Source organism: Vulpes lagopus, chromosome 8 (genome assembly GCF_018345385.1).
Source record: "Vulpes lagopus strain Blue_001 chromosome 8, ASM1834538v1, whole genome shotgun sequence".
Classification (NCBI taxonomy): Eukaryota; Metazoa; Chordata; class Mammalia; order Carnivora; family Canidae; genus Vulpes; species Vulpes lagopus.
This window is the reverse complement of record NC_054831.1, coordinates 23,880,789-23,905,789: the sequence shown is the minus strand read 5'-3', so window position 1 is coordinate 23,905,789 and position 25,001 is coordinate 23,880,789. Positions and strand designations below refer to the sequence as shown.

The 25,001-nt window shown below is 41.8% G+C and overlaps 1 protein-coding gene and 1 pseudogene across 1 annotated transcript; one reads left to right on the top strand and one right to left on the bottom strand.

Annotated features, from left to right (window-relative positions):
- The first annotated feature begins 2,285 nt into the window (after positions 1–2,285).
- Positions 2,286–6,322, top strand: LOC121497664 (piggyBac transposable element-derived protein 2-like). The gene is given in 8 exon segments (XM_041767422.1): positions 2,286–2,345; positions 2,953–3,132; positions 3,561–3,671; positions 3,795–3,871; positions 4,536–4,755; positions 4,804–4,902; positions 4,905–5,919; positions 5,922–6,322. Coding segments are annotated over 8 exon segments (2,163 nt in total).
- A 12,630-nt stretch (positions 6,323–18,952) lies between these two features.
- On the bottom strand, positions 18,953–20,666 carry LOC121498017 (annotated as a pseudogene).
- Between the last annotated feature and the right edge of the window lie 4,335 nt (positions 20,667–25,001).

Here is a 25,001-nt window from a genome sequence, read left to right as displayed (position 1 = left end):
GTTCTAAGTGGGGTGTTAAAGCCTCCTAATATTGTATTATTTCAGTGACTTTAAGTTTGTTATTAATTGATTTTTAGGTTTGGGTGCTCCAGTTTGGGGGGCATAAATATGTACAACTGTTAGATGTTCTTGTTGGATAGATCCTTTTATTAGATAGATCCTTTTATTATATTATAGTGCCCTTCTTCATCTCTTCTTACAGTCTTTAGTTTAAAATCTAGTTTGTCTGATGTAGTGTGGCTGCTGACTTTCTCTTGATGTCCATTTGCATGGTACATGGTTCTCCATCCCCTCACTTTGAATCTACAAGTGTCTTTAAGTCTAAAGTGAGTTTCTTATAGGCAGCATAGAGACGGGTCTTATTTTTTATCCATTCTGATATCCTATGTCTGTTGGTGGGAACAGTTAGTCTGTTTCCCTTCAGAGTGAGTGTTGATGGATATGAATTTAGTGTCATTGTGATACTTGTGAAGTTGCTGTTCCTGTAGATTTTCTCTCCTCCTTTGTAGTCTTTGTGGCTTGTGATCTTTCTTTCCCTCTTGAAAAGTTCCCTTTAATATTTATTGGAGGGGTAATGTAGTGGTCATGAACTCCTATTGTTTTAGTCTGTCTGGGAAACTCTTTTTCTCCCCCTTCTATTCTGAAAGACTTGATGGAAAAGTATTTTTGGCTGCATATTATTCCCATTCAGCACGTTGAGTGCATCATGCTTCTCCCTTCTGATCTGTTAGGTTTCTGTGGAGAGATCTGCTACTAACCTTATTTCTCTTCCACTATAATTATGCAGGGGACGATCCCAATCTTTTGGTATTGGTTAAGACCTGATTTGTGACCCAGTAATTTAATTTAGGGATTTCTTTTCCATTGCTGCTCTCAGGATGTTTTCTTCATCTCTATATTTTGCAAATTTTACTCTAATATGTCTTGGTGTTGGCCTGCTTTTGTTGATTCTGGCCAGAGTTCTCTGTGTCCCCTGGATTTGGATGTCACTTTCCTTCAGCAGATTAGGGAGGTCTTCAGTATAACTTCCTAGAGTAAGCTGTCTGTCCCATTTCCCTGGGACTCCTATGCTCTGCCTGTTATTATGCTTTATGAGGTCACCCAGTTCTTTAAGTCTATATTCATGATCTTTTTTTTTCCTTTGACTTTTCAGCTTCATTATCTCCCATAATTTAATTTTTTAAATCACTTATTCATTCTTCTGCTTCTTCTATCCTTGTGCTCATTGTATCTGGTGGATTTTGCTTCTCGATTACAGGATTTTTTATTTCAGATGAAGAGTGTTTAGATCTTTTATCTCTGTGGTAAGGGACTCTCTGGTGTCTCTTATGCTTTTCTTAAGCCCAGAGAGTATCCTTAGATGTTGTTTTAAATTCTGGGTCAGGCATATTACTTAAATCTGATTAAAATAGATCCATGGCTATGACCTTTTTTGTTCTTTCTTTTGGGATAAAGTCTTCCCTCTTGGCATTTTGCCTAAGTCTCTGTCTTCTAGGTGTAAGGAAAGCCTTTATGTTTCCTTGTCATGGGGGTGATGACTGTGTTAAGAAGAGGTTGTATGCTGACCAGGCAGGGCCTGGGCTTCGGGAAGTGTCTGGAGTACGCTGTGTAGTCTGCTGCTGTGTTTTGGCAGCTCTTCCTCTCAGGTCACCTGTGCAGTGTTTCCACCTGCCTGCAGTGAAGCCCTTGTCCAGTGTGTGTTGAGTTTTACCTAGGTGTGCTGCGGTCATCTTGGTAGAAAGGCTAGATCCAGTATCCACTAGAGCTGGTGTTGTATCACTCCATGGTCTGTAGACTTGGGTGGGGAATGGGTGCTGGTTGTCTGGGGGAAAGAGGCCCAGCTGCCATTCCAGCTCTCAGGTACACTTGCCCTCATAAGAAAGCACCTGTAGAGCATAAGGGGGATAGGGATTGGTGTAAGTTTCTCAAGCTCCCACTTTGTTCTCTATACTGCTGCCTGAAGTCCTCAGTGTTGACTAGGAGTGGATAAAAATGGCATCACGCACTCTGTGTTCACACCCACAGCTATTCAGGAAGCCATCATAGAAGAGGGAACCATGTCCACTCATTGGCCCCAGGCTTCCCTCAGATTCCTGCCTTCCCCTTGTCTGTGTTTGAGCTGTCTGACCCCCAGTGGCTCAGTGCTCCTGTTTTATCTCATGCATGCTGGTTGGGTTTCAAAACTCCAAATTTTAGGGACCCGGTGTGGCATGGAGCCACACTAATCCTCTGGGGGAGGGTCTGGCCCATTGTGGCCGGTGCCACTATGTCCCTAAAGGACAGTCATGCGAACACACCGGGGCTTGGAGTTTATGGTGAAGCACAGCGAAAAAGCCAGTGTCCAGGTTAGCTGTACTCAGCAGCTGCCTCTGCTCCTATGGTAATGCGTGGGGTAGTTCAGTGCTGTCTGCTGCCTGTTTTGTCCCTGAGCGGCAGTGCCACCTCTCCCAGAGGCACTCCAGTGGGCCCCAGGGGATCCTCAGACACCCTGTCTGCTGCTGGACCTTTGCCCCCTCCCCCAGGAGCACTTCAGAGCTGGCCAGGCTCCACCCATGGGGACAGCGTGGAGTTCTGGGACTCCAGACTCTGAACTCCACTGCTTCCAAGAACTTTCTATAATCATCCCCTTTCACTTTCTCCCCTCGATGGCTTTGGGGAAATGTTTTTCTTGTGCGGTGCCCCGTGCACATCCTCTCCCACACGCACTCTCCTCTCTCTCCTCTCTCCCTGACCAGGGCCCCCCCTCCTTCGCCTCTCCCAGATCCTGTCTCCACACCTATCTTCCATGCTGTAGCCTCTTTTCTTCAAATTGTGCGCTTTGCTCTCCATCCTCAGATCAGTTTCTTGGGTGTTCAGAGTGATTTGATATTTCTCTAGCTGTGGTTATGGGATGAGGCAAGCCTAGGGTCGCCCTCCTACTCCTTCCTCTTAACTCCTCCTCCCCTTGTCCAGCGGCCTGAACAGCCATGCGCAGGAGGTATTTGGAGTGAGGTAGTGAGACTGGTGAAAGCCCTGGCTGTTCTGGCCTGGATCTGCTGCTGCAAACCAGGAGAGGCAGGGACACTTGTGAAGATGGCTACTGACCCCAGAGAAGTGCTTGGTCTGAGGTCTATGGGAAGGGCTTCGGGTTTTGTATCCTTGAAAACTAGGCTCCCTTCCTGGCCCACACAGAGGATGAGAAGTACCTTAGTTCCCTGAGGTCAGACCTCCCAGGCCCTAGCTTCTAGCACAAAGGCTAATGAAGTCAGCGTCACGAAGTGAGTCTGAACTCGAGAGTCCAAGAACGGGTCTGCAGAGACATTGTCTCTGTGTAAAGTCTGTTTCCTCCCTTCGGTTTGAAATTCTTTTAAGTGGCACAGGACATCAGTAGTGCCCACCTTCCCTGCCCCGTCCTTTCTCACACCCTGGTGGCCCTCCTCTGTCCCACTACAGAGGGCTTCCTGTGACAGCTGAACACACCTGAATGTCCTGATGGGGCCTCTAGAGCCATGGGGCCCTGGTCCAGGTGTCCTGGGCTCCTTGCTCCCCTGTTACTGTATCTGAAACCTCCTTGCTTGCAGATAGCCTGTCCCTTTGGGTTCAGGGACTCGTACCTGCAGCTCTCTTCCTGTGCCAGGGGCACCCCGTCTCCAGCTCTCTGTAAGCCCACTCTTTCTCAGGTCACCCGTGTGGTGAGCCTTTACCCATCATCTATTGGAAATAGCAGCCCCAGTCCTAGTGTTTTGCTGTATTCTCTGAATCTGGTGCTGTCCCGCAAGCTCCTTGTCTGTTGAACTGTCCTCCTTCTCCTCCAGGGCAGGTCAGGAGTGGAGCACGTCCACCGCCAGGCCCTGAGAAGCACCTCATCACAGTCGGTGCTCATTAAACACAAGTATCTCTTGACATCCAGTTAGTTCCCATGTGCGCAGGAAGAGTTAGGAAGGCAGGGGTTTCCATGTTTTGAGTCTATCTGGCTTCTGAATTGTGGCTGCTACATAGTAAGATGTCTAATACTGAGGGGACCATCTAAAAACCTGTCTGAATCTGTTCAGGTCCTGAATTGGGGTGGTGAGGCTTCAAATAGGGAAAGTTTGGAAATTTGGGAAAGACGAAACTTATAATTGCTCAATTCATAAAGGAAGACCCAGGTAAGACAGGGATGAAAGTAGGGCTGCTGGGGCCACTGAGTCAGAGGACATCACTGGTGTCACTTCAGCAGCTCAGGCTCCCTGGTGGTGGTTCCTCCCTGGGGATGACAGTGCCACCTGGACTTATCAATAGAGGCGATCTTTTCTTCAAAACACTTTAAGAAGGAAAGAAGAATGGAATGTGTCCCTGGAGTGCCTCCCACGAAAATACTCCTGCACTTGAAAGTGTAATGTGTGCTGGCCTGAAACTCACTCAGGCGGCCCGGAGCCTGATGGTGCTGGGTCTGATGGTGGGGCTCAGGTGCTCTGTGGTGGGAGCCCTCTTCTCCAGGCAATGCTTGAACAGAGTTTCCTGCTGAAACACTGTCTCTTTGTGGCCTCTCCCCACCTTGGTACCTGTCATTGCAGCAGCTTCACTGTTGGTAGTGGTGCCAGTTCAAAGGCAAAGTCTGTGAAGCTGCTCGAGGTTCTGAATGCCCTGGAGGAGGAGGAGGAGATCTTCGTTGCACCACCTGACAGTGCCTCAGGTGACTTCACTGATGAGGACTCAGGGGACAAAGGTGGCCAGCGAGGCTTCCACCTACCCGGCAGCATCCTGCATGCCTCCCTGGTGCCTGAGGACTCTGGTGCAGAGGAGAAGGAGGAGGAGAAGGAGGAGGAGGAGGAGGAGGAGGAGGAGGAGGAGGAGGAGGAGGAGCTGCGGCTGTAGTTGGCCCTGAAGAGACAGAGGGCAGTGGTGGAGCCTTGGCATATTTGGACCAAGAGAGAGTCAGATGAGCTGACTTCTGCAGCTGGACTGCATCTGATCCTCACATAGAGGATCTCAAGAGCCAGGAACTGAGTCCTGTCAGCCTCTTTGAGTTGTTTTTTGATGAAGGAATAATTAATTTCATTGTTAATGAAACCAATCGTTATGCTTGGCAGAAAAATGTCAACCTGGGGCTCACAGCCCAGGAATTAAAGTGTGTTCTGGGCATTTTGATTTTAAGTGGGTATATATCATATCCAAGGATAAGGATGTTTTGGGAAACCTCTCCTGATTCCCATCATCACCTTGTGGCTGATGAAATCAGAAGGAACAGGTTCGAAGTGATCTCCTATCTGCATTTTGCAGATAACAATGAGCTGGATGAAAGTGATAGGTTTGCCAAAGTCAGGCCTCTCATCATCCGGATGAATTATAATTTCCAGAAGCACACACCCTTGGAAGAGTTCTACAGCTTTGGTGAGTCCATTTGTGAGTACTTTGGGCACCAGGGATTCGAGCAGCTACCTGCAGGGAGGCCCATGCATCTGGGCTACAAGATCTGGTGTAGGACAACCAGCAGGGGCTACCTGGTGTGGTTTGAGCCCTCACAGGGCACGCTGTTCACCAAATCAGACAGGGGTCTGGACCCAGGAGGCAGTGTGGAGGTGAAGTTTGTGGATGCGCTTCAGGAGCGTGGCTGTCGGCCTTACCACATATTTTTCAACAAGATTTTTACAAGTGTCAAACTCATGTCCATTTTGAAGAAAAAGGGGGTGAAGGCCACAGGAACTGTTCATGAGTATAGGACTGGGCGATGTCCCCTCGAAGATCCCAAAGAACTTAAGAAAACGAAGAGAGGTTCATTTGATTATAAAGTCGATGAGAGCGAGGAGATTATTGTGTGCCGCTGGCATGATGGCAGTGTGGTCAACATCTGCTCCAATGCTGTGGGCATTGTTTCCTTCGGAAACAGCCAAAATGTGGACCCAGGACCTCCTAACTCTGAGGTCCACCAGTCCTCTCTGGTGAAGCTGTACCAGGAGAAGGGGGTGGTGTCAGTCGGATGGACCAGAACATTGCCAAGTACAAGGTGAAGATCTGGGGCATGAAGTGGTATTCAAGCTGCGTTGGCTATGTCATCGATGCCGCCCTGGATAATGCCTGGCAGCTGCACAGGATCTGCAGCCGTGATGCCCAGGTGGACCTCCTGGCCTTCCGGAGATATGTGGCCTCTGTGTACCTAGACAGCAATGCTAACGTGTCCTCGCAAGGGAGGCAAAGCAGGTGGCTAGAAACTGAGAGCCACTTTGACATGATTGGGCACTGGATTGTCCACCAGGACAAGAGGATCCGGTGTGCCCTCTGCCACTCGCAGGCCAACACGCACTGTGAAAAATGCCAGAAGGGTGTCCACGCCAAGTGCTTCAGGGAGTACCATATCCAGTGATGCACGAGGACCAGAGGGAGCCCTGTGGATGTTTGGTTTATAATGAGATTTTACAGCTACTTACATATAGTAGATGGAGCACCTGATTTTGTGTTGGGAAAAAGAGACCTGAATCCCCCATTATTTGTTTTTGTATTTTCTCTGTATCTCCATTACAGTTATCTTTTTATTGTCTTCTCTGATGCCTACATGTAATATAAATTAGTATTTATATTGGCAATGGTCGGTGTCTATAAATCTCTGGATTATACTCTTATTTACTTCAACAATGGGCCCTTTTTATTCAAATACAAATCTTCCTTTGAGTTATACCTGACTCCCAGTAAAGAAAATCAAATATAGCCAAAAACTTCGTGAAACTTTCATGAAGAGTAAAAAAGTTCTGTAATTGTATGCTATTGATGACAATCCAAGATGGAGCAATAGTATATAATATGGTATTGATGTGATGAAGGATATTTTATCATATTTATTTCACTTTAACACTAGCAGACTCACCAGGGATAGGTATTTATCTATTTATCTCTGCCTTCTATTTATCCAAAGGGCTAGATCTGTAGACTTTGTATTTTCTTGATAAAAATATTTTCCTGGGGAGACTGGGTGGCTCCCTTGGTTAAGTGTCAGCTTTCAGCTCAGATCATGATCCCAGGGTCCTGGGATGGAGCCCCACATCCAGCTGTCTGCTCAGTGGGGAGTCTGTCTGTCTTTCTCTCCCCCACTTTCTCCCCCTGCTTCTCCCCACCACTCATTCTCTCTCCCCCCTCTCAAATTAATTAATTAACTAAATATTTTCTTACTTCAGTATATTCTTTTGGAATCCACTTTTATAACTAGAGCGAGATAGGAATCTCTTTCCCTGCCAAAATGATGGTTTGCATCATTTTCAAAAATATATGCATGTTTCCCCACTGATTTCAATTCTAACTATATAAATTCCTGAAATTTGGGGTTAAGTATTAAAACATAAGAGTTATTCAGAAAACTAAAAGAAATACCTGTAAAAATTTGGTGTAGGACAAAATTTGGTGATTCAAAAATCAGAGAAAGGAACTTTTTTTTTACTTTTTAAAAATTCAATGTTTATTACTAATTTGGGGGTAGCATACAGTGATTCTCAATGGCAATAATAACCAGTGTTGGTTACATCAAGTGCTCTCTGTAACGCCCATCACCCAAACACCCCATCCCCCCGCCTCCTTCCCCTCCAACAACCATCAGTTTTTTTCCTATAGATGAGTCTTTGATGCTTTACCTCCCTCTCTGTTTTTATTCTATTTGATTTTTCCTTCCCTTCCCTTATGTACATTGGTTTTGTTTCTTAAATTCCACATGTGAGTGAAATCGTATGATATTTGTCTATATCTCTGACGTATTTCGCTTAGCCTGCCACTGTCTAGTTCCATCCACATTGTGGCAAGGGACAAGATTTCATTCTCTTTGCCAGCTCTGTAGTATTCTACTGTATAGAAATACCACCTCTTTTTCATCTATTCATCAGTCAACAGACATCTGGGTTCATTCCATAGTTTGTCTCTTGTGGACATTGCTGCTGTAAACACAGGGGTGCAAGGACCACTTTGAATCTGTAGCTTTGTGTCCTTTGAGTAAATACTTAGTTGTGCCATTGCTGGGTTGTATGGTAGCTCTAGTTCTAACTTCTTGAGGAACTTCCAGAGTGGCTGCAGGAGCTTGCATTCCCACGAATCAACAGTGCATGAGGGTTCCCCTTTCTCTGCATCCTCACCAGCATCTGTGGTTTCCAGAGTTGTCCATTTCAGCCATCTGACGGTGGTTTGTCATTGTGTTTTTGAGTTGCATTTCCCTGATGATGAGGGACCTTGAGCATTTTTTTCACATGTCTGTTAGCCATTTACCTGTTTCATTTGCAAATATTGAACTACTCCTGCAAAAACAGGACCTATTTAATAGTTGAATTATTACCTGGGAAAAGGTGCTTCCCTAATACAAGGATAAAGGAGAACTCTAAAGAATACAGAACTGTATACATAAACCACACCTTCTTTATGTATTCAATGGAATATTACTCAGCCATTAGAAATGACAAATACCCACCATTTGCTTCAATGTGGATGGAACTGGAGGGTATTATGCTGAGTGAAGTAAGTCAATTGGAGGACAAAAATTATATGTTCTCATTCATTTGGGGAATATAAATAATAGTGAAAGGGAATAGAAGGGAAGGGAGAAGAAATGGGTAGGAAATATCAGAAAGGGAGACAGAACATAAAGACTCCTAACTCTGGGAAACGAACTAGGGGTGGTGGAAGGGGAGGAGGGAGGGTGGTGGGTGTGAATGTGTGACAGGCACTGAGGGGGGCACTTGATGGGATGAGCACTGGGTGTTATTCTGTATGTTGGCAAATTGAACACCAATAAAAAATAATTTTATTATTAAAAAAAAAAAAAGAATACAGAACTGCAGCCGGAGTCCTAGCTCCACCAGGCAAATCTGTCTGATGGAATTTCAGTTGGGAAGTAAGCTACGTAAGGCAGGGAGGTCATCACTGTTCTGGAAAAGTGGGCACACATATCTGGTTTTTGGAAGCATCAACGGTGGACAGGCAAGTCCCTGACACAGCAGGTTTAAAGCTGGAGCGGCTGTGGAAGGGAAATCTGGGAATGTGGCTCCCTCGCCGGCTGTGAGGAAAGGCCAGGGGAATCCCTAACAAGGAACACAAGGCACATGGGGCTAGCTGCTGCACACTGTGCACTTGGCTGGTGATGCTGACGGCCTGTTCCAGCACTTACTGGTCTCCATCATCATGTCTCCAGTGCTTACGTTTTTGCGCCCTAGGTTTTTTTTTTTTTTCTTTTAAATCACATTTATGTTAGTTTTTCAAACCACTAACATTTAGCTTTATGATTTTCCCCAGCATGCATCTGCTTTCTTTTCATGAAGTTCCGCTTTTATATTTGTAATGTAGTTGCTTCTACTGTCTTCTGTTCTATTTGCTATTTTTCTTTGGCTTCTTTTTTTTTTAAGATTTTATTTATTCATGAGAGACACAGAGAGAGAAAGAGGCGGGGGGGCAGAGGCACAGGCAGAGAGAGAGGGAGAAGCAGGCTCCAAGCAGGGAGTCCAAGGCTCGATCCCAGGTCTCCAGGATCATGTTCTGGGCCGAAGGGGGTGCTAAACCACTGCCACCCGGGCTGCCCTCTTCTTTGGCTTCTTAAAGGAGATTTTTACCTGATCATCAGCATTTCTTTTTCTCTAATATAGACACGTGCAAGTTTTTTTGTGCCTCTAATCTATATCCCACGCAAAATTTGGACAAGGCTGTGCTGCGGGGACGTGGGGACGTCCTGAGCCCTGCACACATCAGGGTGCACAACCGGGCAGAGGCCACCACGGTTCAGACGCTTGAGGCAGAACTTGGTGTCGCCAGAGTGGAGGTTCGAAGGGGGGCCTGGGGGCCGGAGGAGGGGAGCAGCGAGGAGGGGAGGAGGGGCAGGGCCCTGTCCTCACGCTCTGAGACCACATTTCCCCACCCAGTGGCTTTCCCCACCAACACTCCCTGTCCCAGTGTTGGGGGCCAGGGATCCCGCAGGGCGCAGCCGGGGCTCCTGCCAGAGCCTCCCAGGGGGCGGGGGCTGCTGTCAAGGCCGAGGGTGGACCTGCTTCCCTGAGAAGCAGGGCTGGGGGCGGGATTCAGCCCACACTGCAGGCCGAGTTCCTGTGGCCTGTGGGCTGTTGTAAGAAACAACAAATTTTGGAGAGGACGAGGAGAAAGCGTAACTCTCTTGCATTGGTGGTGGGAACAAAAACTGGTACAGCCACTCTGGAAAACAGTATGGAGGTTCCTCAAGAAGTTAAAAATAGAGCTACCCTATAACCCAGCAATTGCACCACTGGGTATTTACCCCCAAAATACTGATGTAGTGAAATTCTGGGACACCTGCACCCCAATGTTTGTAGCAGCAATGTCCACAATAGCCAAACTGTGGAAGGAGCCACTATGTCCTTTGACAGATGGATAAAGAAGATGTGGTATATATACAATGGAATATTACTCAGCCATCAGAAAGATGAATACCCACCATTTGCTTCAACATAGATGGAATTGGAGGATAATATGCTAAGTGAAATAAGTCAACTGGAGAAGGACAATCATCATATGGTTTCCACTCATATGTGGAATATAAGAAATAGTGAAAGGGAATATAAGGGAAAGAAGGGGAACCCAGTGGGGAAAATTAGAGAGAGAGACAAACCATGGGAGACTCCCAACTCTTGGAAACAAAACAAAGGGTTGCAGAAGAGGAGGTGGGTGGAGGATGGAGTAACTTGATGATGGGCACTAAAGAGGGCACTTGATGGGATGAGCACTGGGTGTTATACTATATGTTGACAAATTGAATTTAAATTTTAAGAAAGTAGGTGTGGAGGCACAATGGAAATGCTATATACTTTACACTGAGAAACAAAACGTTATTTGAATGTAGCTTTGAACTAGCATCCAATATAAGGGAGTTAGAACCTATCTCAAAAGTAGGTGTGACACTACTTAAAGTAGGCAGATGCTCAACCACTGAGCCATCCAGGTGCCCCCTGCCAAATTATTTGAATAGACATTTCATTAGAGAAGATAAATGAATGTTTAATAAGCCTATGAAAATATGCTCAACATCATCAGTTAATAAGAATTAAAACCATAATGAAATACCACTACACACCTAAGAGAATGGCTATAATTTTTTTTAAAAAGACAGTAACAATACTGGCAAGGAAGTGGAGAAACTAAAACTCTCCTACCTTGTTGTGATAACATAAAATGGTATAGCCAATGTAAAATAGTTTGGTGTTTCTTAAAATGTTAAAAAACTTATCATACAAATCAGCAATTCTACTCCTAGGAATCTATCCAGGAAAAATGAAAACCTTTGTTCACACAAAGACATGTACATAAATATTCTCCGCACCATTATTCATTATAGTCCCAAACTGGAAATAACCCAGATTTTCATCAATTAATAAATGGGTAAACAAAATGTGGTATATCCATACAATGGAATACTATGTAGCAACATAATGGAATGAACCTCTGATACATTCTGTAACATAGATGAACATCAAAATCTTTATGCCAAGAGAAAGAAGCTTAACACATAACACTGCCTATTGTATAAGTCAATTTACATGAAATATTCAGAAAAGGCAAATTGAGACAAAAACAGATAAGAGGCTGAGGTGGGAGCACTGATTAACTGCAAAGGAGCATGATCAAACTTTTTGGGATGATGGAAATGAAAACTGGATTTTGGTGATGGCTTAATTAAGAATTGTGTAATTATAAACTCACTAAAGTAAAAAAATCATTGAACTATATTTACAATGGCTGGATATTAAAGAACACAAATCATACCTTAATAAAGTGGTTAAAAATTTTTAAGCCAAAATTCTTTTTTTTTTAAGATTTTATTTATTCATGAGAGGCACAGAGAGAGAGAGAGAGAGAGGCAAAGACACAGGCAGAGGGAGAACCAGGCTCCATGCAGGGAGCCTGATGTGGGACTCGATCCTGGGTCTCCAGGATCATGCCCCCGGCTAAAAGCAGCGCTCAACCGCTGAGCCACTGGGGCTGCCCTAAGCCAAAATTCTTATGAAGAAATAACAAATAATATTGTTATATACATTTAATGGCTCACTTTCATTAAAATTACATTAAACTTGTTCCCTGTCCTATAAAATTTGATTGCCATGATTGTGACTTCCCAGGGAACCCAAATATTTGGGACTTTTAGGCAGCAAGTGAGATCATAGATGCATGCACCAGTATTATGAGAGGAAAAAGAGCCACAGAAGTTCCTAAGATCTACCATGGGGAATATAAAAGCTTCCCTCCTGGTGGATTCTAGGCCTCCCTGTGATTAGATTATTTCAGAGTACAGATTTTCCCCAAATTACCATCTACCCAGAACATGGGATGCCATCAGAGCAGGTGGTTTGAGCCAGGCAGGTCTCATGTCAGTTTTATTAATCCAGTTGTCTTCCTCCATCGATGCAATCTCAGAAACTTTTATTCCCTGAAGATTATCACCATTGGCTTCTAACTTTTAGTTGTAGGAATACTTTCAGAAATGTGAGTGAGAAAAGCATGAATGGAGAGATGGAAATCAAGGGTGCAGAAGCCAGTGTGGTTTGAGCATGGAAAATTACCTGCTCTGGCCTAGCTAGCAGGGAATCTTGTGCAGATGGAATGAGGGTATAATATAGTCAGAATTTTGGCTTAAAATTTTTTAACCACTTTATTAAGGTATGATTTGTGTTCTTTAATATCCAGCCATTGTAAATATAGTTCAATGATTTTTTTACTTTAGTGAGTTTATAATTACACAATTCTTAATTAAGCCATCACCAAAATCCAGTTTTCATTTCCATCATCCCAGAAAGTTTGATCATGCTCCTTTGCAGTTAATCAGTGCTCATATTCTGGCACTGAGTGTGTTACTTGCAAGCCATGTGACCTTGGGCCAGTAATTTAACTTCGTAAAGACTTTTCATATGAAGATAAAGTAATAATGATGCTTTCCTGATACCAACAACACCTTCATTTAAAGAGACTGTACGCTGTGGGCATAGAGTGAAGTCAGGCAGTTGGAATTTTACACCTGAGTCACAGTGCAGTCCAGGGCATGTTTCTTTGCTTTGTTTTCATTGGGAGAATACACTTGCCCAGAGAAATTGAATGTTTACTGTGAAAGCACTTGTGCACCTACCTCAGGAATTATTCTCCCTCAATTTCTTTCCTGATTTGTCATCTTTACCCAAATATCTAAATGTTGAAGCACACCATCAGGGCTCAATCCCCGGTCCTGTTTCTCCCCAGATGATCTCATCCAGTGTGACTTCTTCAAATACCATCCTATGTGTATGTCTATTAAATTTAATTATCTTTCCTGAGCTTCTTCTCTGAGCTCCAGATCCATATATCCAACTTCCCTAACCAACATTTCTACTAGGATGTTTAAGAGGCATTTCAAATCAAAGTGACAAAATTCAACTATTGATTTATCCTCTCCATCCCAAATCTTTCCCCTCAACACAAGCCCTCCACAATGCAGGGATGGCATTACATCCATACAGCTGCCCAGATAAAAAATTTCTAAAATCTATCATTGATCACTCTCTTTTCTCTCTCCCCATATGTGCTCTATTGGCAAGTCTTAACAACACTGGAGTCAAATTATATGCAGAATCCAACTACATCTTACCATTCGCACTGCTACACACTAATCAAAATCCCCAACACCTTTCACCTTTTAACTAGTCTCTCTGCATCAGACATCATGAGCCAACCTTTCCCCCATAACCCCTAGTCTCTCCCTAGCATATCCTATTTTACCTTCTTGATAATATTTATTAGGGCCTGAGATTATTCTATCCACTTTTTGTTAACTCGTGCATTGTTTTTATACCCAAACCTTCCTTGAAACTAAGGTTTCTTGGGGTGCTTGGGTGGTTTAGCCAGTTAGGCATCTGGCTCTTGGTTTTGGCTCAGGTCATGATCTCAGGGTCGTGAGACTGAGCCCTTGCTAAATTCACTTACTAATCCTAAACACATGTATTTAGATCCTTTCATATTCTCTAGTTACATAATCATGTTATTCATGGAAAAAAGCACTTTTAGTTATTCTTTTCCAGCCTCATGCCACATGTTTCATTTTCTTTTTTTTTTTTTAAGATTTTATTTATTTATTCATGAGAGACACAGAGGGAGAAAGAGGCAGAGACACAGGCAGAGGGAGAACAAGGCTCCATGCAGGGAGGCAAACATGGGACTCGATCCCAGGTGTCCAGGATCAGGCCCTGGGCTGAAGGCGGTGCTAAACCACTGAGCCACCTGGGCTGCCCCATGTTTCATTTTCTTTCCTAATTGCCCTGACTAGGCCTCCAATACAATGTTGGAGAGAAGTAATGATAAAGATACATAGAATTTGTCTTATTCCTGGGGGCACATGGCTGGCTCAGTTGGTAGAGCATCTGACTCTTGGTCTCAGGGTTGTGAGTTTGAGTCTCATGTTGGGTGTAGAGTCTACTTAAACAAATGAATAAAAATAGATAAAATTTTAAAGAAAGAACTTGTCTTATTCCTGATGATATGACAAAGGTTTTCAGTATTAACCATTGAGGAAGTTTGCAATGGAGTCTTTTTTTAAAAAAAAAAATTTATTTATTTTAGAGAGTGAGAGCAAGCATGAGTGGGGGTGGGATAGAGGGAAAGGGAGACAAGCAGAATCCCCTCTGAGTGGGGAATCTGATGTGGGTCTCCATCTCAGGACCCTGAGATCACGACCTGAGTCAAATTCAAGAGCCAAATGATCAACCAACTAAGCCATCAGGCACTCCTCCTAAGAAGTCTTTTGGGACTTGTATTATTCAATAGAATAAGGAATTTCCTTTTATTTCTAATTTGAAGAAAATTTTTTATCATAAAAAAAGGTATTGAGTTTTGCCAAACACAGTTTTTTTTGTACCTAGTAAGATAATTATGATTTTTCTCACTTTTTCTGTTAGTGTTATGAGTTGATATTATTAATATGATTATATTTTATTTTTGAAACATCCTTTCATATCTAGAATAAGATCCACTTAAATAAGATGTATTTTTTCTTTCCATGTAATACCATATATGGTATTTTTCATTCTTTTTCATTCTTATAATATCCTTATATCTATGCTGACTTCATAAAAAGATTGAAGAAGTTTTACCTCTTTTTCTATTTTCCAAAAGAGTTTGGGCAAGATTGTTATTTCCTCCTCAGGTATTTGGAGGAAAATTTCATCAATGAAACAATCTGAATATAGGAGCTGTTTTGTAATTTCTCAGAATCAATTTCTTTAATAGATATTAGACAATTTGGGTTTTCTATTTTTTTCTTCTGTTAGATTTGATTTTTATTTATAGTTATTTGTTCATTCTTTCAACTTGTTAAATTTATTGCAATAATGTTCATAAAATCTTACATTTTGATATCTGAAGGACTTATAGCCCTGTTCTTTTAATTACTCTTATTGGCAATTTCTTCTCTCTTTCAATCATTGTTGATTTTACCAGCGGTGAAATATTTTATGAATCCATTTCAAAGAACCAATTTTTGACTCTATTGATTTATTTTATATTTGTTTTAGATTTAAGTAATTTCTGCTTTTATTATTTTTCCTACTTTTCTTATATTTGCTCTTTTTTTTTCTTTTTGAGATAGAAACTTTATTTGTCATTTTAATTCAAATATGTGGGCTCAGTTGTTTAGTGCCTGCCTTCAGCCCAGGGTGTGATCCTGGAGTTCAGGGATCGAGTCACATCAGGCTCCCTGCATGGAGCCTGCTTCTCCCTCTGCCTGTGTCTCTGCCTCTGTGTGTGTGTGTGTCTCATAAATAAAATCTTTTTAAAAACTAATAATTAAAATATGTACTTTTTAAAAAGATTTTATTTATTTATTCATGAGAGACGCAGAAAGAGAGAGGACACACGATATATATGTGTGTGTCTATATCCACATCCTTATCCATTCATCCATTGACAGACAATAAAGTTGTTTGCTTATCTTGGCTATTTTGAATAATGCTTCAGTACGCATGGAAGTACATATATCTCTTCAATAACCTGTTTTCATTTCTTTTGGATATGTACCCAGAAATGTGAGTGCTGGATCTTATGGTAGTTTTATTTTTAATTTTTTTGAGAAACTTCTATATTTTTCTCCACAGTGGCTGAACCAGTCTATCATCCCACTAACAGTGCATAAAGTTTTCCTTTTCTCCACATACTCACCAACATTTATTTCTTGTCTTTTTGATGACTGACAGCCCTTCTTACAAGTGTGAGATGACATTTCATTGTGGTTTTGACTTTCATTTCCCTGATAATTAGTGATATTAAGCACTTTTTCACATACCTGTTGGCATTAGGATGTCTTTAAGAAAATGTCTATTTAGTTCCTCTACCTGTTTTCGATAGAATTTTGTTGTTGTTAAGGTGCATGAATTCTTTATAAATTTTGGATATCAATCCTTTTTCTGATACATGATTTGCAAATATTTTCTCTCCTATCCCATAGGTTGCCATTTTATTTTGCTAATTGTGTCTTTTGCAGTGCAGGAGATTTTAAGTCTGATATAATCCTGTTTATTGACTTTTTCTTGTGTTGTTCTATTATGGTGCTTTTGATGCCATAAACAAAAAAAAATAATTGTAAACATCAATGCCAAGGAAATTTCTTACCTATGCTTTCTTTTATAGTTTTGTAGTATCAGGTCTTGTTTAGTCTTTGATCCATTTTGAATTAATTTTTGTAGCGTAATACAGGGACCCAACTTCATTTTTCAGAATGTGGTAATTCAGTTTTCCCAACACCACTTGTTGAAGAAATGATCCTTTGGTCATTGGGTGTTCTTGATTCTTTATCAAATATTAACTGAGTGTATATATGAATTTTTTAAATTGTGGGCTGTCTATTCTGTTTTTTAAAAGATTTTTTTTATTTATCCATGAGACACACACACACACACACACACACACACACACACACAGAGAGAGAGAGAGAGAGAGAGAGAGAAGCAGAGACACAGGCAGAGGGAGAAGCAAGCTCCATGCAGGGAGCCTGTCATGGGACTCGATCCCAGGTCTCCAGATCAGGCCCTGGGCTGAAGATGACGCTAAACCACTGAGCCAACCTGGGCTGCCCTGTCTATTCTGTTCTGTTGGTCTATGTGTCTATTTTTATTCCAGGACCATACTGTTTTTATTTACTCTAACTGTAGTATTGTTTGAAATCAGGAAGTGTGATGCCTCAGTTTTGTTCTTCTTTCTCATACTGCTCCAGCTATTTGGGGTCCTTTGTGGTTCCATAAAAATTTTAGGATTTTTAAAAAAATTTCTGTGAAAAATTGCATGGGATTTTGGTAAGGATTACACTGAGTCTATATAGATGGACATTTTAACAATACTAACTCTTACAATCCATGAATATGAGATGTCCTTCCATTTGTTTGTGTCTTTGATTTCTTTCAATAAAGTCTTGCAGTTTTCACTGTATGGGTCTTTCATTGTCTTGGTTAAATTTATTTCTAGGTATTTTATTGTTATTGATGCTATTATGAATAGGATAATTTTTAAATTTCTTTTTGAGATGTTTCATTATGAGTATATAGAAATGCAACTGTTTTCTGTGTACTGATTTTATATCTTGCAACTTTACTAATTTCATTGATTAGATCCAATGATTTTTTAGTTGAGTCTTGGGATTTTCAACATATAAGATCAAATCTGCAAATAATGAAAAATTTACTTCTTTCTTCCCAATTTGGATGCCTTTTATTTCTTTGTCTTACTTTATTGATGTAGCTAGGACTTCCAGTATTATGTTGAATAAATGTAGTGACAGTAAGCACCCTTGTCTTTTTCCTAATCTTGTAGGTAAACTTCTAATTTTTCTCCTTGAGCATAATGTTATATGTGGGTTTATTTTATGTTGAGGTATATTCCTCCTATACTCAATCTGATAAGGGTTTTTAATCATGAAAGGATGTTGTATTTGGTCAAATGCCTTCTCTGCATCCATTGAGATAATTATATAATTTTCATCTTTAATTCTATTAATGCTATGTATCACATTGATTGATTTACATGTGTTCAATCATCTTTGCATCCTAGGCATAAATACCACTTGGTCATGGCACATAATCCTTTTCATGAGTTCTTGAATTCTGTTTCCTAGTATTTTGTTAAGAATTTTTGCACTTATGTTCAAGGGTATTGGTTACAATTTTCTTCCCCACCCGATCCCATTTACTAAAGAAAAAGTAAGAAAAGATACAATGCAGTAAAAATACCAATCATCCTTTCATGTCAGACTGAACAAGGCACAGTGATTTCTCCCCATCCTCCTCCGACCCCCTACCCCAATTCCCAAATTCCCATTCACATCAGTTTAAATTTTGAGGTTCCTTTTTGGGAGTACTGGTGGAGAGGGAGTTAGATGAGCAGTGAAGCCTTGATTCTGGCCCCCTCTAAGTCCCAGGAAAAGGAAGCTGCAGGCCCCATCAGTCAAGCAGAAATTGTATTTGGTGGGTCTTTGAAGTGGTTGCCCACCTCCCTATTCAAGCACTCAAGGGAAAGTATAGCAGTAGAGGATGAGCAGGTCTAAAGCTACCCAGGTCACAACTGCTGAAGCATGGTCTATTCACCAATGCAACGTTTCAGAAAGCAGTGAGCTGATTCTCCAGTGGTGAGCAGGGGACTACATATGAATTAGAGACCTGCAGGTCAATGAATCCTTGAGGGGAAAGTCCACAAGAACAATTCAAGAAAGTAGTAAGAAACAAGAGGTAGAAAACTGGGACAAAGGCACAGCAGGCTTCTGGAGGACTAGAGATCCTTTCTCTAAAGGTCAGAATCATTCTCATCTGCTGTAGTTCATCTCTCACAAATAACATTTCACCTTCAGTCAAGAAAGAAGCAAAGGAAAAAGATGCTTCATTTGAATTTGAGCCCCAGTTGCATACTTCAGACTGTAGCTCCACATCTACCCCTTTTCCTAAAACACAGCCCCTGCTCAGAACCACGGTGCTTGGAAAGCAAAGTGGTCCTAGAGAGAAAATGGTGTTTAAGGGGGTAACATTCCATTTGGGTACATGGCAGCCATTGGACCCCCTGATCTGGGGAAAGCATCTATGCTGGGGAGGCTCCCAACACTAGGAAATGAGACCAAAGTCTTTTCTACAGGGCCATTCATCCTCGGAAAGGAAACTGGGTTTAGACCCAGGGTGCCAGTCAGCCTCGCTGAAAGAGCTAGGTTCATACCTACAGGGCCTGCTGGAGAAGAGCTCAGGGGCTCAGAAGTTGACCTGGGGAAATCATGACCAGAGCCTAATGGGCCAGTAGACCTTGGGAAAGCAGCAGAACTTGGGCCCTGCAAGCCACTGGTCCTTGGGAAGTTAGCTAAGTTGGGACCTCGAGTCCCAGGAATTCTTGGGAAAACTGCTGGATTTGAGCCCTGGAGGTCAGCAGATCTCTGGAAAATAACTGTATTTGAAGCCAATGTGCCAGAAGACTGAGAGAAGGCAGCTAAATTCAGCCCCCTGAACCTGTCCTCCTTGGGAAGGGATTAGTATTTACCCCCTTGGGCCCAGCTAGCCTTGAAAAATGAACTGAATTATGGTTTCTGGTCCATGACCCTGGATATGGGAGATGGATTTGGCCCTGTAAGGCCAATTCCTTGAGAGCTGGGTCATGAGTTTGGGCCTATGGTGCCAGGGACTGTTGTCATGGAGGATGGGCTTTCCAAAAGCCTTTAAGGAAATAGCTGAATTTGCTCCTAAAAGATCTGCTGCTCCTATAATGGAGGCAAGATCTAGGCCTTGAGGTCCAGCCATTCTTAGTTAAGACCAGATCCTGTGTTCAAGAGGCCAGGTATCCAGATTAGGGCCTGGGGCCAGCTGCCCTTGGGTTAGGCCCAATGCCTGGGCTCAGGCTACTTGCTCTTGGGTTGGATCCAAGTCCCAGGCCTGGAAACATACCTGAACTCAGGGCAAGGTTTGTATCAATGAAGCCTGATCTCAGATTGGGACTTGATCCTGGTCCCAGGCCAAGGGGCTTATGACAACTACTCCCAAAGGGTAATAGGACACCTGCCCTCAGGTTGGGCCTGATCCAGGGTCCATGGGGCCACCACTTCTGGGGGCAGGATCTATTCTCTGGAGACCACCTACCCTTGGGTTGGACATAGAACCTGGCCCTGCGAGGCCCTTAACCTTGGATTGGACAGAGGCTCTGGGCCTGGAAGAGACCCTGCTATAGGATTTAGAGAGGTCCTTGAAGTGGTTGAGCCTGGGCCCAAGAGGTCACCAGGCCTTGGGAAAGAAATTGTACCTGGGCTCTTAGAAAAGAAGCCTTGCCTGGGTCACAAGCACCAGCTGGGAAAGGTGCTGGATTTGTAGTCAATGAGCCTGATGAAGTTGGAAAAGGCAATGGGTTTCTTGGAAATGAGGCCAGATTTCCACCAAGAGAGCTAGTTGCCATAAGGAAGGAGTCAGAGTTCATGCCCAGTGGTGGCCTGTGTTCAGAACAGGGAACCATCTAGCTGATCTCAAGGTGGCAACTAAGCATGAGTCCATGGAGTTGGCTGCTCTCTAGAGAAAATCCAGGGCTCTTTCATAATTTCTTGGGGAAAGGTGATAATGGGCTTGGGGTGAGTTTTGAAAAGGATCTTTTGGAGGTACCTGGGTGACTCAGTCAGTTAACCTTCCAACTCTTGGTTTTGGCTCAGGTCATGATCTTGAGGTCATGGGATTGAGACCCACATCAGCTCTGTGCTCAGTGCAGAGTCTGCTTCAGATTCTTTCTTCCACCCGCTCTCTCTCTCTCTTTCAAATACATAAATAAAATCTTAAAAAAGAAAAGAAAAGGATCTTGTTTTGATGCGTGCTGTCACCAGGTACCTAAGGTCCAGTCTTGCAGCCGAGCTCATCACAGTCCTGCTGCCCAGGAAGTGTGTTTGACAAGGACAACAAAAGGTTCCTCCAGATGGATGACTTTTCCATACAGGAAATGATGCCCCACAATCAGCACAGGGATTTCCTTAGTGTTGTAAATGTAGGTGTCCCATGAGGTTTCCAGCTAATCCAGTGCTGTAGCAAGCCTCAGTCTCCCTCTTATAACTCCATCAGCACCCATTCTGCAAGGCCTCCAACCCCAGCACTGGAAATAACAGTTTGCACCATGAGTTTTCCATCTTTAAGAAGCAATTGAAAGTAAGCTGCAATGGGGGCCGCTGCAGTGGCACCATGGGGACAACCCATGACGTCCAAACCTCCACCTCCAGGGCAGCAACCACAAGTACTGCATGCACACTTCTGGCCCCAGGCTTCCAGCACTTTCAGAGCAGAACATGAAAGCATGTGCATATCTGTGGCCATGGCAGAGAGAGGGGAAAACTCATCCATATGTGAGTTGAGGAAGTGGTATGGGAAGCAGGCAGAAGAGAAAGCACAGTTTTCTTTTCTTATAGTGTCCTTATCTGGCTTTCATATCAGGGTAATGGTGGCCTCAGAATTTAGCTTGGAGATGTTTACTCCTATTTGATTTTTTGGAAGAGCTTGGGAAAGATCGACATTAATTCTTCTTTAAATATTTGCTAGAATTCACTAATGAAACCATTTGATCCTGGGATTTTCTGTTTGGAGAGGATTTTAATTACTGATTCAGTCTCCTTACTCATCATTGGTCTGCTCAGACTTTCTATTTCTTCCTGATTCAATCTTGGTAGGTTGTACGATTTTAGGAAATTATCCATTTCTTCTAATTTATTGGTATATAATCATTTATCATAGTCAAGATCCTGGATATTTCTGTAATGCTAGTTTTAATTTCTTTTTTTTTCTGCTTCTGATTTTGTTTATCTGAGTCTTCTTTCTTTTTTCAAAAATTTTTATTTTATTTAAATTAAGATATACAGATAGTGTATTACTAGTTTCAGAGGTAGAGTTCAGTGATTTATCAGTTGCATATATAACACCCAGTGCTCATTACATCATGTGCCCTCCTTAATGCCCATCACTCAGTTACTCCATGCAGCCACCCCCTCCTTCTTTCTGTTTTTCTTTAGTCTCACTAAAAGTTTGTAAATTTTGTAAATCTTTTCAAAAAATAAGCTATTAGATGTGTTGGTCTTTTCGGTTGATTTTCTGGTCTCTAGTTCACCTGTTTCTGTTCCAATCTTTATTATTCCCTTCCTTCTGCTAACTTTGGGCTTAATTTGTGCTCCTTTCCTTGATGTGTAAAGTTAGGCTTTTTATTTGTGATCTTTCAAATTTCTTTTTTGCTGTTGTTGGTTTTAAAATTTTTTTATTATTTGTTTTTAAGAGAGAGAGAGAGAGAGAGAGAGGCAGAGACACAGACAGAGAGAGAAGCAGGCTCCATGCAGAGAGCCTGACACAGGACTCGATCCCAGGTCTCTAGGATCACACCCTGGGTTGAAGGGGCGCTGAACCGCCGAGCCACCCGTGTGCCCTGTTGGTTTTTTAAAATGCTTTTTTTTTTTTATAAAGATTTTATTTATTTATTCATGACACAGATAGAGAGAGAGAGAGAGAGAGGCAGAGACACAGGGGGAGAAGCAGGCTCCATGCAGGGAGCCCGATGTGGGACTCGATTCCGGGTCTCCAGGATCACACCACAGGCCGAAGGCGGCGCTAAACTGCTGGGCCACGGGGCGGCCCTTAAATGCTTTTTTTTTTTTAAGATTTTATTTATTTGTTTGAGAGAAAACACAAGCAGGGGGAGTGACAAGGGACAGAGAGAGAGGAAGTTGACTCCCCACTGAGCAGGGAGCCTGACCTGGGGCTCAATCTCACCATCCTGAGCTGAGCCGAAGGCAGAAGCTTAACTGACAGAGCCACCTATGTGCCCCTCTGTTGTTGGGGTTTTTTATGTTAAGTTATATTTATTATTATGTTATTTATCTTTATAATGAGTTTATTTTTTAATTTAATTTTTCATTTCATGTATAGGTAACAATGTTATATTAGTTTCAGTGTAGTGACCCAACACTTCTAAACAACACCCAGTTGTTGTCACATCAAATTTCTTAATAGATACACTCCCCAAAATGCTTTTCTAGTACTTCATACATTTCTATATGCTGTGTTTCTATTGCCATTGTTTCAAAATATTCTTTAATTTTCCTTTTGATTTCTTCTTTGACCCATCTGTTTTTCAGGACTCTATTGTTTCATTTCCACATAGTTACAGAATTTCCAGTTTTCCTCATGTTGATATCTAGTTTTATACCATTGTGGTGGGAAAAGATGCTTGGTATGATTTCGATCTTCTTAAATTTGCTAAGACTTGTTTTGTATCCTACCTTATGGTATATCCTTGAGAATGTTATGTACTTGACAAGAATGTGTATTCTGCTCCTGTTGGATGGAATGTTCTGTCAATGTCAGCTATATCTATTTGATTTAATATATAGTTCCAGTTCATTATTTCCTTTTTAATTTTCTGGATGATCATTTATGAAGGTGGAGTATTGAAGTATTCTACTATTACTGTATTCTTGTTTATTTCTCCGTTCAGTTATATTAGTATTTGCTTAATATATTTAGGTACTCCAGTGTTGGGTGCAAATACATTTATGATTGTCATATCTTTTGACTGATTGATCCTTTTATCATTATATAATGACCTCACTTGTTTCTTGCCACCATTTCCGGCTTAAAGTCTATTTTTTTTTTTAATGTAAGGATAGCTCCTCCACTTTATTTTAATTCCACTTGCATGGAGTATCTTTTTCCATGCCTTCACTTTGAGTCTATGTGCATCCTTAAGATTAAAGTGGGTCTCTTTGTAGGCAGCATATAGTTGGGTCTTGTGTTTTTAATCCATCCATCCACTCTGTGCCTTTGATTGCTGGATTCATTCAATCCATTCATTCTACTTACATTTGAAGTAAATCTCAATATGTAAGAACTTATTAATGCCATCTTATTGCTTTCTGGTTGACTATTTCCATTTTTTTTCCTCTCTCTATTTCCACCTACCTTTATAAATTATTTTCCATTCTGGTGTGTTCTGTTTCCCCTTTTTTTGTCTTTTGTGTATTTGTGCTATGTTTTGATTTTGTGGTTATGATGGGGCTTCTGTAAAACATCTTATAGATGAAACAGTGCACTTTAAGCTGATAGCAACTCTTCTTTGGTCACATATAAAGACTTCCTCATTTTACCCATGCCTTTTATATTATTGATGTCACAATTTACTTTTTATATTTTGTGTGTATTAACAATTTATTATAGCTATAGTTATTTTTTACTGTTCTTTTCCTTTAACCTTTATACTATAATTGAGTGGTTAATACTTCATCCTACAACAGGAGTTACAGTGTTCTAAATCTATCTCTATGTTTTTCACCTTTACATCTGTGTTGTGTACTTTTGTATATTTTCATGTCATTGGTTAGCACCTTAGTACCTTTTTACTTCAGCCTGAAGAACTCCTTTCAGCACTTCTTGCAAGGCAGCTAGGGGTGGTAAACTCCATTAGTTTTGTTTGTCTGGGAAAGCCTCTATTTCTTCTTCATGTCTGAAGGATAACATTTCCAGATAAAGTATTCTTGGCTGGCAATTGTTATATATTAATACTTTGATATGTCATTCCACTTTCTTCCTGGACTGTAGAGTTCTGAAAAATGCACCGATTGTCTAATGGTGGTTCCTTTGTAAGTTACATTCTTTTTTCCTTGGCTGACTTTGGGTTTCTTTCTTTATCATGGCTTTTTAATAGTTTCATTATAATGTGTCTTAGAGAGGTCTTCATGCATTGAGATAATAGGGTGAGCCATTAGCTTCATGATTTTGAATGTCCAAGTCTGTCCCTAAGTTTGGGGAGTTCCCAGCAATTATTTCTTTAAATAAGCTCTCTGTCCTATTCTCCCTCTCCTCTTTTTCTGAAACTCAAATTATTCTGGTATTTGCCTTTTTGATGGAGTCACATAGCTCACATAGGCTTTCTCTGATCTTTTTAAAACTTTGTTCCTTCTTCTCTTCTAATTGTGTTACTTCAAAATTCCTATCCTCCATTTCACATATTCTTTCTTCCATCTGGTCTGCCCAGCTACAGAAGCTTTCTATTGCATTCTTTATCTTATTTATTTG